The sequence below is a fragment of the Pleurodeles waltl genome, chromosome 6 (assembly GCF_031143425.1).
Source record: "Pleurodeles waltl isolate 20211129_DDA chromosome 6, aPleWal1.hap1.20221129, whole genome shotgun sequence".
Lineage (NCBI taxonomy): Eukaryota > Metazoa > Chordata > Amphibia > Caudata > Salamandridae > Pleurodeles > Pleurodeles waltl.
The window spans coordinates 1,427,567,872-1,427,582,594 of record NC_090445.1 but is presented as its reverse complement, the minus strand read 5'-3'; the positions used below and the strand labels follow the sequence as shown (position 1 = coordinate 1,427,582,594).

Here is a 14,723-nt window from a genome sequence, read left to right as displayed (position 1 = left end):
AGAAACTGTGAAACAGAGGTTAATAACAGCTACAAGATATTTTCTGCTGGAATAAGCATCCTGCTGTTGTCTTGATTGACTTTTATTTGTATGGTATGGCACTGCTTTCAATTTTCACACAAGATGTGGCCAAGTGCTGCCCCCATTATACATGTAATTGCACATTATTTTCTCAACACTGTGCTTTTTGTGAGGGAAAAATACAATTTGGATGCCTTATTTTAGAAAGAAAATGTTTAAAAAAACAGCAATATCACCTTCTCATTTTATGTTGCTTTTGTTTTAAACTCACTTGATCATATTAATGATATTTCTTTAAGCTTCTTCTGGTAGTCCAGGTAGTCTAACGTGCTTGATAGTTTATGGTCCGATAGAACCGTTAAGACACTGAGAAAGTGTCTTTCTTAAGCCTGATAGACAAAACCACGGCACTTGAAAGGAAGATTAACACTGTCTCACTCGTGGACCCCCTTTTAATCATTACTGGAATCTGCCAACCTCCCCTGAGCCATTACTGGAAGCTGGGGCCCCTAAAAAAATGCACAAAAATACAGAAACACGCATTCATCAAAAAATACACATATGATGAAATATTTTATTTAATTCAGAAACAAATATAAAAAACCTAAATTTTCATTTTAATTCGAAGGTTGAGCCGTTTCTAAATTCAGCTGAGGCTACCCAACTTCTTTACAATATTCTGTTTATTGCATTTGCCCTGCTCCCACAAATCATTCTGAGGACATAACTTAATTGTTAGCCCCAAATTTCAAATTCCTGTGGAACGTTTTTAATTTTTCAATTTTGAGTTCTGCTTCTTTATTTACACTCACTTTATCAATATGTTCACATTGTTTCATTTTCTAAGCTGTTGTTAACCCCTGGAGTAGGAATTGTGGACCCCCAGGAGACTCTAGACCACAGGTTAAGAACAACTGCTGTATACCATCATATTAGCAGATAATGTCTATGTGTAGTGTTCCACCCTATTTTTTAACTTTAAATATCAAAGTGCACTTATGTTCTAGAGTAAATCAGCGACTGCCTCTATGCAGCTCTGTGTGGTATACCTAAATAATTACTTCATGAAAATGTACTCACCCTTGTAGTGCAATTTACCTCATTACAAATGTGTACCTATTTATGTCTGCTTAGATGCAAACTCCGGGCATACCTATAACACACCAAGTTGTAGACTCTAATCTATTCGCTATCTTAAACTGTATTTTTGCCTTGGCATGTCGCTCAGACTCCTGTACTCGCACGCTATAAACATTGTCCAAGCCTCACGTAAAGCTCTCGTACGCCTCTCTTGGCATGATTCATGCTGTATAAAATATATAATTCAATGCAGTTTTGAAAATGTAATTGGTGAAAAGGTCTTCAGAGATAACCCAGCGTTTTTTTTTTAATGCAGGTTTGCGGTTTCTCCGAGCGCTTCGACTAATACAGTTTTCTGAAATCTTGCAATTCCTGAACATCTTGAAAACAAGGTAAGGAATATGCCGTTGGTTTGCGCACTGACCCAGAAAGACCTGATGTTCTGTTAATCTCGAAATATCCTTTATAACCCCTGTAGCCTCTCCACACCCACTCAGGCCCGGCTTTAGGGCAGTGTAACTGGTGTGAACGCACTGGGCGCTGACCTGGAGGGGGGCAATGACCTCAGGGAGGGCGCAGTGTTTAGCAATAAATTACGATTTAAAAGCACCTGCTACAGAGTTCCCTGTGCTCCAGTTTTCAGGCAGCCATAAAAATGTCAAGTCAACTCTTGTAATTAATATTTCTTCTAGAGAGAGAGATTCAGAATTTTCTCTAGTCGCAGTTTTGACTTGCCATAAAGTAGCATATATGGTTAATATGCCTGCTGCAAAGAACAGATCTGTATTTTATGTGGATAGCTGAGTGGATTAGTAAAGTCAGCCTTTACCAGCGTTTTTGAAACAAACTAAATATATGTGAGAGAGAGGCTATGGAGAAATGAGGGCCACTTTTGCCAGGTTTTAGTGAGGGAATCTGAGGTCATTGGGGAAGGTGCCACCAGGGCTAAAGCTGGCCCTGCACACACTGGAGGGTTGGCAGTGCAGGAAGAGCGAGATATGAGGTCACTACTATGAATGAGTGCGTGAACGCCTGAATTATATGTTTGAGAACATGAATGCATACATGAATAGATGCAGGAGCACTTGACTGGGTACATTTATCTGGGTGTAAATATTAAGGTAGTTATTCATTAATACGTGGCAAACTTTGAAATATGAGCATCTATACTGTATCATGTAGTCAGTCAATAAGTGCATTATTACACAAATTAGGTTTTCAATGCTCTCGCTGACCTGAAGGCACACTGGATCTAGACCCAGGCATTTTTTTCTATCACAGGTCAAATCTCATGTAGCTACCGATTGTTGGTTTTCGACTTTTGTGAATTTCAATATATTTTTGTGTTCTCACGGGTTAAACATTGCCTTATACTTTTCACTTACTGAAAAATGTGCAGAAAGTGTCTGTCATTTGAACCAGTCTTCTTCCAGTATACTAAGAACCAGAGAATGCCAGAGGAATGCCCTCACTTACAATTTTCCCCCAATGACTGGAGAATTTGTTGCTCATAATATGCTTGTTTCATGAAACTTGCAATTAATATACAAAGAACACATTTCTCTCACCGCTGAATGTGTGTCCATTCATAAAATGGCCCTCAGATAGCAAGGTATGTTTATCACCAGAAAGTAGTCATCAGTTGAAACTTAAGCTTTCAAAATTGAATTTATTTCAGTACTTTTCCTGGCAGCAGCGATAAATGCTCCACTTAAACCCATGGAATCAGCAGAGTATCATGACTATTTTTTTAGTTTCGATAGTATAAATCTTTAGTCTTTTATCTAAATTTCTGCTAATCCTTGTCTGCCCTCGTACAGTTTGTACTGTTCAAACACATGCATTACAGGACCTTAAACCTCTCATTCAATCCTTGGTCTTCTCCTATTGAGAGGGCTCCCAGGAAGTGCTTTAAGGCTCATGCAGGTACTTACAATTCATTAGTCGGATGCTTTCAGGAGGTTCAACGACTCTAATTAATGTAAATCACTCAGTCTGCCAGTAAAGCTTTAGATTCACTCTTGGTGTGTTTTTTTCTGAGTTCCAAATTGCAAACAATGGAGTTATTTGGCATCAGATTCATCCCAGTTCAGAACTTTGCACAGTTCCGCTCTCATAATGCCTTATGGCTAGCATTTCCCAAAACCAGATCAATAGCCATTCCCTGTGACTAGGCCCTTTCATGCTCCAAGCGTGACACTAGACCTCATACCAAGTGTCACACAGTAGTTGGGTGGAAACCACATTATGAAAACACCATCTGCAGATATTTTTGGGTCATTTTCTGCATCCATTTTCAACTTTTGCACTGAGAAATTGGGAATAGATTGATAAAATTGTCGATGCAAACATGCCTTTTTAAATTTGGTATACCCCCTCCTACTACACTGTACACTGTCATTCAGCTGGTACCTAGGAAAATGGTCATACCAAAACCCTGACCTGATTAGAACTTAAGCAAACAGCTTAACACTCAAAATTAGGTTGTTACAATAAATTAGCTAGAAATGATTTTGAAGGCCTCTTAAAGGGTAGGAAAAGAGTGATATAAATACAACGATGTCCCCTTGGATCTATGTACAGTGTTCCCCATTAATCACATTTTGCAAGAAAATTATGAACAATTTAAACATCGTCTTAAGCTAAGAAAATTTAAATGATAGGGTGGAAAGTTTATTATGATTATTGTTTCATCTTTGCCTCTGTTGTAGGAATGTTTCCTTTATTTCTGGATTTGTCTGGATATCTTTTTGTAACATAGATTACTGCTGCAAACCTTGTCACCAGGTTTCTGTGTTACTAAATTTGGTGGCCTTCAAAGTGAAAGTTTCCCCAGCCAATTTTTGCCATGGTAACAAACTTCACAAGTTCATAAAGTTTGTTGCCTTCACAAAACTCTGTGTGGCCTAATTCAAGCAATTATTTTCGTTGTTGTTGAGAATATTCTTGTAAATAGATATGCATTTTCACGAAAAGAAATCTCCCAGTAAAGTAATGTCTCACAGGGAGCTGGAAGTTTCAAAATCTGCAAAGCTGTAAAATGACTTTACTGAGGTGGTATAGGACAAACTTTTCAGCGTTGCACACCACAGTCTTATTAATAAGTACCTTCATTGAACAATTAATTGTTTGACTGCACACATGAATTCGTTTATGAATGTTGAAATATAATTATTAAATGAATACTACACAAAACAATGCATTCCTAAATAAATGCATAAATGAATAATCATAAAATAAGTTTTATATGTGAGGCCAATGTTCGTAAGCACTTTCACTTTGGTTCAAGAAAAAAGTGCTTTTCTATGTGAACACTGCCGAAGTCTCCAGCTACACATTACTTTTTCTGACTGATGATGCACAATTCTTTAGTGTTATTGTAACACATTACTGCAAATTTTGATTCAGCACTACATTACCCACATGTTCGATGGAGCCTGCGGCCTGTCTTTTCATCTGGGGTCCAATGAATCTTTCATTTTCTGTTCCAAGAGGTGAAGAGATAATTTACAAAATCATTCAAATCAATTACAGTGCAACTCAGTAGTCACACATTAAACCTCAGAGTCCAAATTAAAGTTTCAAAGGCCTTTATTACAGACTTGAAGCCAAAGTTACATAGGTACTCTCAAAACAATAGTATAGAGATACAAAGCCACCAATGGAGTGTTAAGGCATCACACAAAGTTAAATCGAAGCAACATATAAAAGACCAAAACAGCAAAAATGTAGAAAATCAGGAAACGTACTTGAGGTCTGGATTCTAAAATTAAGTTATCTTGCCTTACCATTGAATCTAGCTCCTAAACTATTCTACTACTAAAGGAATATCTGAGAAGGCTTAGCAAACAGAACTTCAGTAGAAGATTCTGTCCAAGAGAGATGCAGTGGCATAAAGCCACATAGAAAGTATTAAGTCTCTACCTCAAAAAGGTCCACTCTGAGCAAAGGGCAGAGAGAGTCTTAAACCTTCGCCAGCTAAACTGCTCTTAAATCTTGGGTTTTCCAGGTGTGATGACATCATGACAAAAACTCTCATTTTGAAAATCAAAACTGTAAGGCAGTTATAATTAAGAATGCGGTCTTCCAAAGCTTTCGACTCCCGACCTTGATACACCCTCACACTCAGGAATCACAAAAGCTATAGCTGCCAGTGCCAGGATACTCTTTTCATCCAGTACCATTCTCTCAGACCCTCTTATCTTTCAGGCACAGTGAGCTCCTTGTTAACTTCAGAACCTGCAGCTTTGGAAAAACAAGCTTTCACATTGAAGATTAGAACATACAAAAAGAATGTGGCCTTCACTGCGGCCAACTGAAATAAACACAAATATACTTTTAGTTCAAATATATTTAAATGTCTAACTCATTGTCCTTAAAATGATTATAAGGAATAACATTTCTAAAATACTACAACATTGATATTCTTGCAAGCAAGTATTAATGTGGCTTGCATAAACATTAACTCACATTGTTCACTTTTACTAATGTATTTCGGTGCACTATGTTGAACAATTTGTTTTACATGTTACAAAAGGAAAAATATCCATCCCTTCTTAGGACGCATAATATCATAGCCAGGTTATGCTCCTTCGTGTTATTAAATCTGAGCTAATACACTTGTTTTTTAATATTAACAAGCTTCTCTTGGACCCTTTCTCTCCCAGGAAGTCGTTGCTGCTTAACATTAGTCAAGGGCAGAAGGAAATCAATTTTCTTTTTTTCTTTTCAACATTTCATGCATTCCAATGAAGAGGAAATCAGTTTTCAAGGTTGGAAGAGGAACAGACCAACCCCAACATTTGAGGGGTTTTGAGGAAAGTTGTTTCTTTACAGGAAAAGTATGTTCTCTGTGTAGGAAACAAATAATGTGCAATTACAGTGCAGCACTGCATTTCCCAAATGTGGAATTGTACTGTATGTATAATTCTATATTGTGGAAGTAGTAACACAAGAAAGGTCACATGTGTTTCCCAGGACACTGCCTGGTAACTTGTGGGTGACACAGATTCTAAGTTATACTACTTTGTGACTTCTAACAAAAAGTAAAAAATATGCCCAACTGAAGTGTAAACCTCTGCGTGTACTTTTACATTTTGCCTAATGAATTGGGTCCACTAATTCATATTTATAGAGCTGCTGTGAACACATTTAATTGAGAAAATATGTGGTAAACTGGTTACCATACATGTTTACAGTTTGGGGCATTTTCAGTATCTATTAAAACCAACAGTTTGAAGCAGTTTTACTTGACCATTGGCGTGAAGTACCACATGGTAGTCTTACTATAACCACCAGCATTTTGCAGGTGGTATTTCCTGGGAGAAACAAAATTAAAACACTTGGTTATAGTATGACGTGAAATTTTTCTATATGCTTTCTCAAACATCTCTGATTTTAGAGAAAGCAATGATGGATTACACAGGCACCATTACATTATACATCCCTTACATTTTTCACAGTACTTATTGTTGGCCTAGCATAATTCAGAAAGTAACTTGATTTTGCGCCTCTCCAATTAATTATTTAATCATAAACTATTACTGTGGTTTAAACATCAGTTATGTAATACTTCTTAAAGAAATAACCCACTGTGCCACCTTACTCTATGACAGTATTGAACTCATCAGAAGCATGCTGTCCCCTCAACAATGAGCAAAGTGAAGTGTTTTGCAAATGTATACAAAAATCTGATGTTTTATGTTTGGTACTGTCTCTTGTCCAGAAAGAGCTACAGTAAAAATGTATATTCCTACTCTATCCACCATCATGTGTTTCCCTAACAAGCATTCTTTGTTGAGGTCATCATTAGTGGTGCATCTTCTGCAAGGACTGTTCGATTTATTTCCTCTTATTCCATTTATAGTTCCTCAGGGATACGCATTTGAGCTGATGCACAGTTGTTCGGTTTGACTTGCTGACTTTGAAGACCATCTTTTTGGTGGCCATTATTTCATCCTGGAGGATTGGTGAGCTTCTGGCCCTGTCAGTGCAGCCACCATTTACTATTTTCAATCTGTATAAACTAGTTTGTCGTAATTGTCCATCTTTCATACATAAAGTGACATGACAGAGTACCCTGCTTCCCAAAACTCTAAATCAGGCCATATATCTTCCTGCAGATTCCTCTGTGCCCTTCCTCCTCTGCTGAAGAGTCAGTGTTTTTATTAATAAGATTACAAAGTATGCAAACTGTCTAATGCTGTATTGTCACAGTTGTCTTTGCTTTCTCTGTTCCCCTCCTAACCCTTGATGGAAAATAGAAATAGCGCCAGAACAGATGCCAGGGTGCCTGTTGGCCCATAGTATACTATGAAATGTCATGGGTAGGCAGACAGAATCTCAGCTGAAGCCCCATGGCACCACCTGGTAATGTTTGAGAGCTATTGCAGGGAAAAAGCTTTCAAACCCTCTGGCGCTTAGAGGATTTTCATAAGGAAAGGAATCTGTGGGAAGGAATATTATTAATCAGAAATATCATAATCAAAGATAAACATCTTTTTCATACCGCCCTACAATCCCAGTTCCGTCTCTGACACTGGGCTTCTTGTAAAACAGAAAGATTCACTTCATGAAGGATGGGGTAAAAGTCATACTTTGCTGTCAGCCATCATGGATTGCCACCAACTGTATTGAATGCCTTGTCAAGTTGCGGGTGTTACTTTCATGTCCATGATACAGTAACGCTGCATTAAACTTACAGTTTTACTGTAATGTACCCTAAACCAATGTTTCATAAACGTTTTGGAACCATGACCCACCTTGTAGAATGCCAAAATCCTGCGACCAACTTAACTTTAATGAACATGAACTCAACAGATCGCCCTCCATGTTGCAGAAGGCAATACAGTAGACCTGAAGCACCTCCACTGATTATCAGTGGATCTCCTCTTTGCCGGCTGCATCCTTTCCAATGCACCATCAAATTAACCTTCATCTCAGTAGTGGCTGCAGATCCCTTCAAAGCCAATTTGTATACAGAATGTTATCTTTTTATGGAATTCACTGTCCATTAATAAAAAGAAAGATTGTTTTTTGCTAATGTTCCAGTCTCATTGCTATGCATAGAACCTGCACAATGTGGTATGCCTCTATTTTGTGTGGTTTGCAAGGAGCGATTATTGCAAATCATACAGTGCTATTTAGTTATTCTTTTTGCAACTGCAACCAATTAGATAATTTACAACAGCCATAATCGTTTGCATGCCTGCCCACTTGCTCACCAGTGTGAGTGCCACATTACACTGACCACACTCATATTCAGCGGAGGCTCCTCTGCTAAGGTGGAGGAGCATCGCCCGACTGCTGTGAGCAGTGAAAAAAAGGAAAAATAAAAAGATAACAACAAAGTGTTGTTATCATTTTATTTTTCAATGCTGGAGCAAGGTTAGGGTGGGGCGAGGCTAGGCTGTGTCACAGGGAGGAGGGGATATGTGCACCATAAGTGCGCATGATGGTTTGTCTATCCGTGTTGGGCCGGCCAAACAGACATGCGCACTTTGCATTTCTCCACCAGGCTGCATTGCACAGCTGTGGGGAGAATGTGCACAGGCTCTCACTCTCTGTCTGAGTGCCAAACCAGGCAGCTCAGACCAATCACAATGCTGCTGTCATGCTGGTGACAGCAGTATCGTGATTGGCTTAGGGGAGTCTGGGAGCCTGTGTGCTGCTGGGAGTCAGGAAGAGGACGGAGGAGAGACAGAACCCGTCACCTGACGGAACAGGTAAGTGTTCTGTTTTTTTACCCACCACCCCATTCCGTAGTAGCCGCCACTGCTCATATTTGCAATGATCTATCTGATTTCGAGTCCAGGGCTGTGACATTGTGTCATGTTGTTCTGTAGACACTGGAGTATAATGAGCTCTTCTGTCTGGTGATGAACTTTACATTGACCCACAGTATGTCAACACAGTACTGGACGCTATCAAAACCGGTACGGCATTTTGAGCAAAACCAGACAACATAACAGAGAGACTGCTTATTGCAAAGATAACTATTTCACCACAGCCAAGCGTAATTACAGCTTGATTCTGCTCACATTCACGATATACATGCATTACTCATAGTGAGCCACATGTTTTTGTAACATAACTTCATACTGTGCACCTCCTCTGCTGAGCTCACAGCTCCACACATGCAGCGTCCTTTACCTTGTCCCATTTTTACCGTATTGACCATAGTAAACATTGTTTCAAATTGTTGCAAATTGTTGAGTATGTTATTTCCATAATTCACACCAATTTGAAAGCTTGTCTACTATAGTCACGGCGGCATACTTGTCACTGTAATGGACGTGCTTTCAACTTGCTTTGAATTGCCAATATAGCATAGTGTACTGAGTATGTTATTTTGATATTTACCAGCAATTTAAAAGCATTTCCACAAATGTTAGAGATTTGCCCAGAGTCAAAGAATGGTTAGCCAGCGCTGGGACTCAAACCTGGTTTCCCAGATCCAAAGCCGTTATTGCAATCCACAAAAATCTGCTTGCGACACACCAGTTTCGGAAATACTTCCCCAAACTGTGCAAATATATGGTAACCAGTGTCCCATATATTTTCCCCAGTAATACTGGTCAGCAGAGCTCTGCTTTAAGAATCGGTGAGCCCAAGTCACCAAAACAAGTACACTTCAGTTGTATATATTTTGACATTTTGTTGGAACTCACAAGTCGCTCCTGCAATACACCTGAAAAAACGGTGCCTCTCCCACATTTCCATGTACATCCCTGGCAAAGTCATGTAATTTTTCATTGTGTTACTATTTGCACAATGTGGAATTGTATGCACTGTACAATTCCACTTTGGAGAAAGGCAGTTCTGAGTTGCAATCGCACATTATTTATAAGAGGGAACATATTTTTCCCATTGAGAAACCACTTTCTCTAAATAGATTTCCTTCACGGGTTGAGTAGTGTAAATAAACAACTATAGCCTGAGTGGGTAAGGGACAAGTTTGGTAATCCTCAAAAACAAAAGGGCAGGTAGAACAGCACTGCCTCATAATTGGCAGCTGTTGGACCTGGCCATTTTTGCAGTGTTATCCCCAAACTTGTTCCTATTTTTTCTGACCTTTTTTATTGGCTTTAGGACTCTGAGCACTTTACCACTGCTGAACAGTGCTAAAGTGCATATGCTGTCTGTCGAAATTGTATTGGTGATTGGTTTATCCATGACACTAGCATATTTGATTTACTAATAAGTCCCTAGTATAGTGAACCAGGTGTGCCCAGGGCCTGTAAATCAAATGCTTCTGATGGGCCTGCAGCACTGATTGTGCCACCCACATGAGAAGCCCTATAAACATATCTCAGGCCTGCCATTGCAATGTCTGTGAGTGCAGTTTTATACTGCCATTTTGGCCCGGCAAGTGCACCCATTTGCCAGGCCTACCCTTTTACTACATATAAGACACCCCTAATGTAGGCCCAAAGCAGCCCCATGAGCAGGATGCACTGTATTTAAAAGGTAAGACATGCACTATTGCAAGGACTATCCCACTCATTGGGTAACATGGGGATTGCCTTGAAATATCTTTTAAGTGTAATTTCCCATTAGGAGCAGAAAGAGATATGAAGTGAAGGAAATCACAATTTAAATGTACAACTTTTGGTGAAGTTGGTTTTTGAATTGTAAGTTTGAAAATGCCACTTTTAGAAAGTGGGCATTTTCTTGCTTAATCATTCTGTGCCTCTGCCATGTCTGGGCCAGGATGACAGTTTGGCTGTTATTGTATTCACTCCATAAAGTCATACAAAGGCTGAGGTGTGCTCAGGTGTGCCCTGCTTATCATGATGACCCATCATGAGACTGATGGGTCTTCCTAAGCTAGAGCAGTGGGAGGAGCTGACCCTTGCACATGAATAGAACTGTGCCTGTCCTCCCACAAAGCAGTCTCCAACCCCCTGGAGTGAGTCTGGGGCCGGGGCAGGGAAAGGCAGAGTTTTGTGCACTACAAAGACTTCTTTTGAAGCTTGCCTACTTTAATGACAGAAATGCATATAAGTACTGGACATCTGACACCCCATAGTTAGAACACTTCTCAACTGAGGACATTCTGCCAGGGAGAAGAGCTGGATGCTATAGTAGGGACTCCCACTCTGCCTGTTGCTTTGTTGTGCTGGCCTGCTGCTTCCTGCATACATTTATTTTAACTTACCTCTCCTCCGGCGCAGCGTGGCGAGCCGCTCCTCTCCTCACCTTCCGGATGCTGCAGGCACAGGCTCCCAGCCTGCCCTGCGGCCAATCCAAGACGGCCTGCCAAATATACATGCGCAGTGAGGGGGAATGGTGTGCCTTGCCCCTCAGTGTGCATGTCACCCCGTGGCCCCAACCTTTTCTTTGAAATGTTTTTGCAGCTGCCGCTGCTGGCAGGAGGGGAAACGTGCCTCTGCCCTTATGGAGGAGCCGCCCATGGCCCTTGGAGTGAAAGGGCTGGACTTTACTTTCTCAGTCCCGCTTTCCAAGGTGATCCAAGGTCTTGAACTGAGCTTGCCTCCTGTTAGGAAGTCTCGTTGGCATAAAATACTTCATCTGCCAGTGCCTGGGTTCTTCTGCTGATAGTTTAGTACTTGCTAAGTGGTGCTTCATCCAGTTCCTGGGCCCTAGGAAGTGAGCTCTGGTACATCCAAGAAGAAACTAAGCACAATGGACTCCAGTGTGACTTTGGAACCAGAATCAAAGTAATTGATGTGGTTAGAATACCACCAAAGTGCATATATTTTTCTAATACCAATATCTAAATATTAAGATGTTGAAAAAAGGGATTTTACGGTGATAAAGGGGTGCAGGAGTTTATTCCCCATTGAAGTACATTCATGAATTAAATGAAATGTTTGAGAAAGTGAAACAAACTAAAACACATTTTTTTGGCTTCTACGTTTTCAAATAGTGACTGAGTATTGCCGGCAGCAGTGTTAGGTGAACTAGGCGAACTGCCAATAAGTTATTTCTTTCTTAACTAAAGTTACCAGTCATTTGTGTGAAATGATGTGTATTCCACGGGGCCTTTTCAGACAGTACACTGAATTTGCAAAAACTTAAATTGGCAGAGGTCCACGGCATTTACATTTAGAGGCCAACAGCATATCGCACAGTCTCACAAGCAGTGGTGTCTCCCAGGATGAGAAAAATTAGGGCCTCATTTACGAGGCCCTTGCAGCACACTGCGCCACAGGAGTGTCATTTTCTTCAATGCTCCGGTGGCATAGTGTGCCTGCCCATATTTGCAAGGCCACACAAAGCCACCTTGCGTGGTTTTTCATGGCCTGGTAAATATGGTCCCCTTTCACGCATAACACTGCTTGAAAGGGATGTTCCTGCCATTTTGTTCTGAAGCAGGGCGGTACATCAAAAAGGCTTGCAGGCACTGCCCCGTGCCAAAGCATAGTAAATGAGGCCATGAGTCTCCAACTTTTAAGAGCCTTGTGAACCCTATCATTGTCTTTGTCCCCCTAAAGCTGCTGAGCTAAACCGCCATGTAGGAATTCTATGAAGTATAGGCTTCACTGTAAACCCCATTAAAAGTCAAGAGTTTGCTTTTCTTTATCCTGTGTAACTGGAAAAAAACATATAGTATGCAATGGGCATACACTAAATATGTATCTGCATAGTGTGCACACAACTCAAAAAGTTATGGTTAGGAAATAGTATATCAGCTATTCAAGCACATATATATATTGTGCTTGCAGAACAGTGTGGTATTCATACAAAATATACATGACATGAACCATACAATAATTTGCATGATATGTATGCAAATCAGTATGGTATTTTTGCAAACCAGCTTGTTATACATGCAGACCAGCATGTAATGCTTTCACACCAATAGGTTGTACATTACAACCCGTATATTACAAGTACAAACAAGTACGTTACAAGAGTGAGCAAATTAATATGTATATGAACCAGTACTGTTGCTATGTAAAGCAGTATTATTACTTGCCACCATTTCTTTAATAGAATTAGGGCATTCCTGCAATAATCACCTATTACATTTTATTGCAAGACGAGAACCTCCTAGTAGGTTTTTAAGCACATTGCTACTGAGCATAAATCTGTGAACCACTTGTTTGCAATTACAAATGAGAAACCCATTGGCATATAACCAGCCAGTTTAAGAACATCCTCAAGGGCACATTGTACCACAGTACTGTGGTACAGTATTGACATACGGATATAGCATTACCATATCATGCCCATAATATCAACTCACAAAGTATTGTCACAGTGGGGTTCATAATAGCAAATCTACATTTACTTTCATGATATAGCTGTAACTTGATATTTTGAATATTACATAGTGCCACATGACCCTAATGGATGGGCAGTATTTCTGACAAAACTGAAAGATGGTGCCTCTCTAAGCCAAATGGCTCTCAAAGTGTACAGTCTCTAGTCCATCCAGTTGCAACATGGGTCTAGTACACTGAACTGATGTAGCCGATGAAAATGGATTATGTATGGACAGGTAGCTGTTGCAAGAAGATGTTATTAGTTGAAAGCTTCTTCATTTATGTGGATCATACATTACATCATGAGGAATGCAGGTACTGGCATTGGTACATTAGTCTTAGTGTACCTGAAATATTGAAGAATATACCCAAATTCAAATATTGCGTGTATGAGAGATGTAAAGCTCTGGTGTCAGAAACATTTTTGAATTAAATGAGACAGAAAACTATTGTATGTTTGGCATACAGTATCTTAAGGAAAAGAGATTTATTGTCTGGAAAGTTGGAGAAGAAATATATGTGTAGTGTGACTTACACATAATGTGGAGTTCTTGAGAATAAGAGATTGTAAATGTCCGGTGTCAACTATCAATTAGCATTCCAGTGGATGATCATCTATTGACTTGCCAGCCACCTTGACATGCTCTGGATAAGTGATCAAACTATAGCAATTAACCTATACCTATAGCAATTAATGCATGAAAACATATGTAGTACTAAAACGCTTAAGAATTTAAGACCTATCATGACATCTGCCAAAATATGATTTGCATCCCTTTCAAAGCACCAGTGATACCATGCTGACGGACAAGTTCAAGTAGTAACTAGAGCCCGATTCTTCTAACAACAATATCAACTCACGAAGAAAAGTTAGGAATTTCCAGATTTACCTAAAATTACTCAGGCATTAAAAAGAGAATGTGGGAGAGGACCAAACCATGATTTTGGATCTATGTTTTCTGTAGTAATGCTTAAAAGATACAAAATCTGTGACAGTGCCCCAATCTCTATTTTGACCGGAGAGCCATACCTGCTAAAATTACCTTCTTGGGGTCATGGCCTAATTCTGAGGAAAAAAAAACATTTTGTCACCTTTGATAGAAGTGGTCACAAATTTGAGACTTATTCATAAACTGCATTTCGTAGAGTGAAGTTTCGTGAAGTAGAGTGGAGTATTGTGGAGTAGAGTAAGGTGGTGTACAGTGGAGTGATGTAAACTGGAATGGTGTACAGTGGTTTAGAGGGGAGTGGTGTTGAGTGGTGTTGAGTGGAGGGGCTTAGAGTGGAGTGGCATAAATTGGAGGAGCACACAGTGAAGTAGACTGGAATGACATAGTAGCACAGAGTGGGGTAGCATAGAATTGCGTAGGCTTGAGTGGTGTAAAGTGA

General features: G+C 39.8%; 1 protein-coding gene across 7 annotated transcripts in view; it reads left to right on the top strand.

The window, feature by feature from the left end:
* The window catches only part of KCNMA1 (potassium calcium-activated channel subfamily M alpha 1), a 1,226,483-nt gene that overhangs the window by 665,033 nt on the left and 546,727 nt on the right, over positions 1 to 14,723 (top strand). For all 7 annotated transcript variants that reach the window (XM_069240804.1, XM_069240805.1, XM_069240803.1 and 4 more), the window contains exon 6: positions 1,418 to 1,493. In XM_069240804.1, coding sequence (XP_069096905.1) covers positions 1,418 to 1,493 — 76 coding nt within the window. The remainder of the gene's footprint in view (positions 1 to 1,417; positions 1,494 to 14,723) is intronic.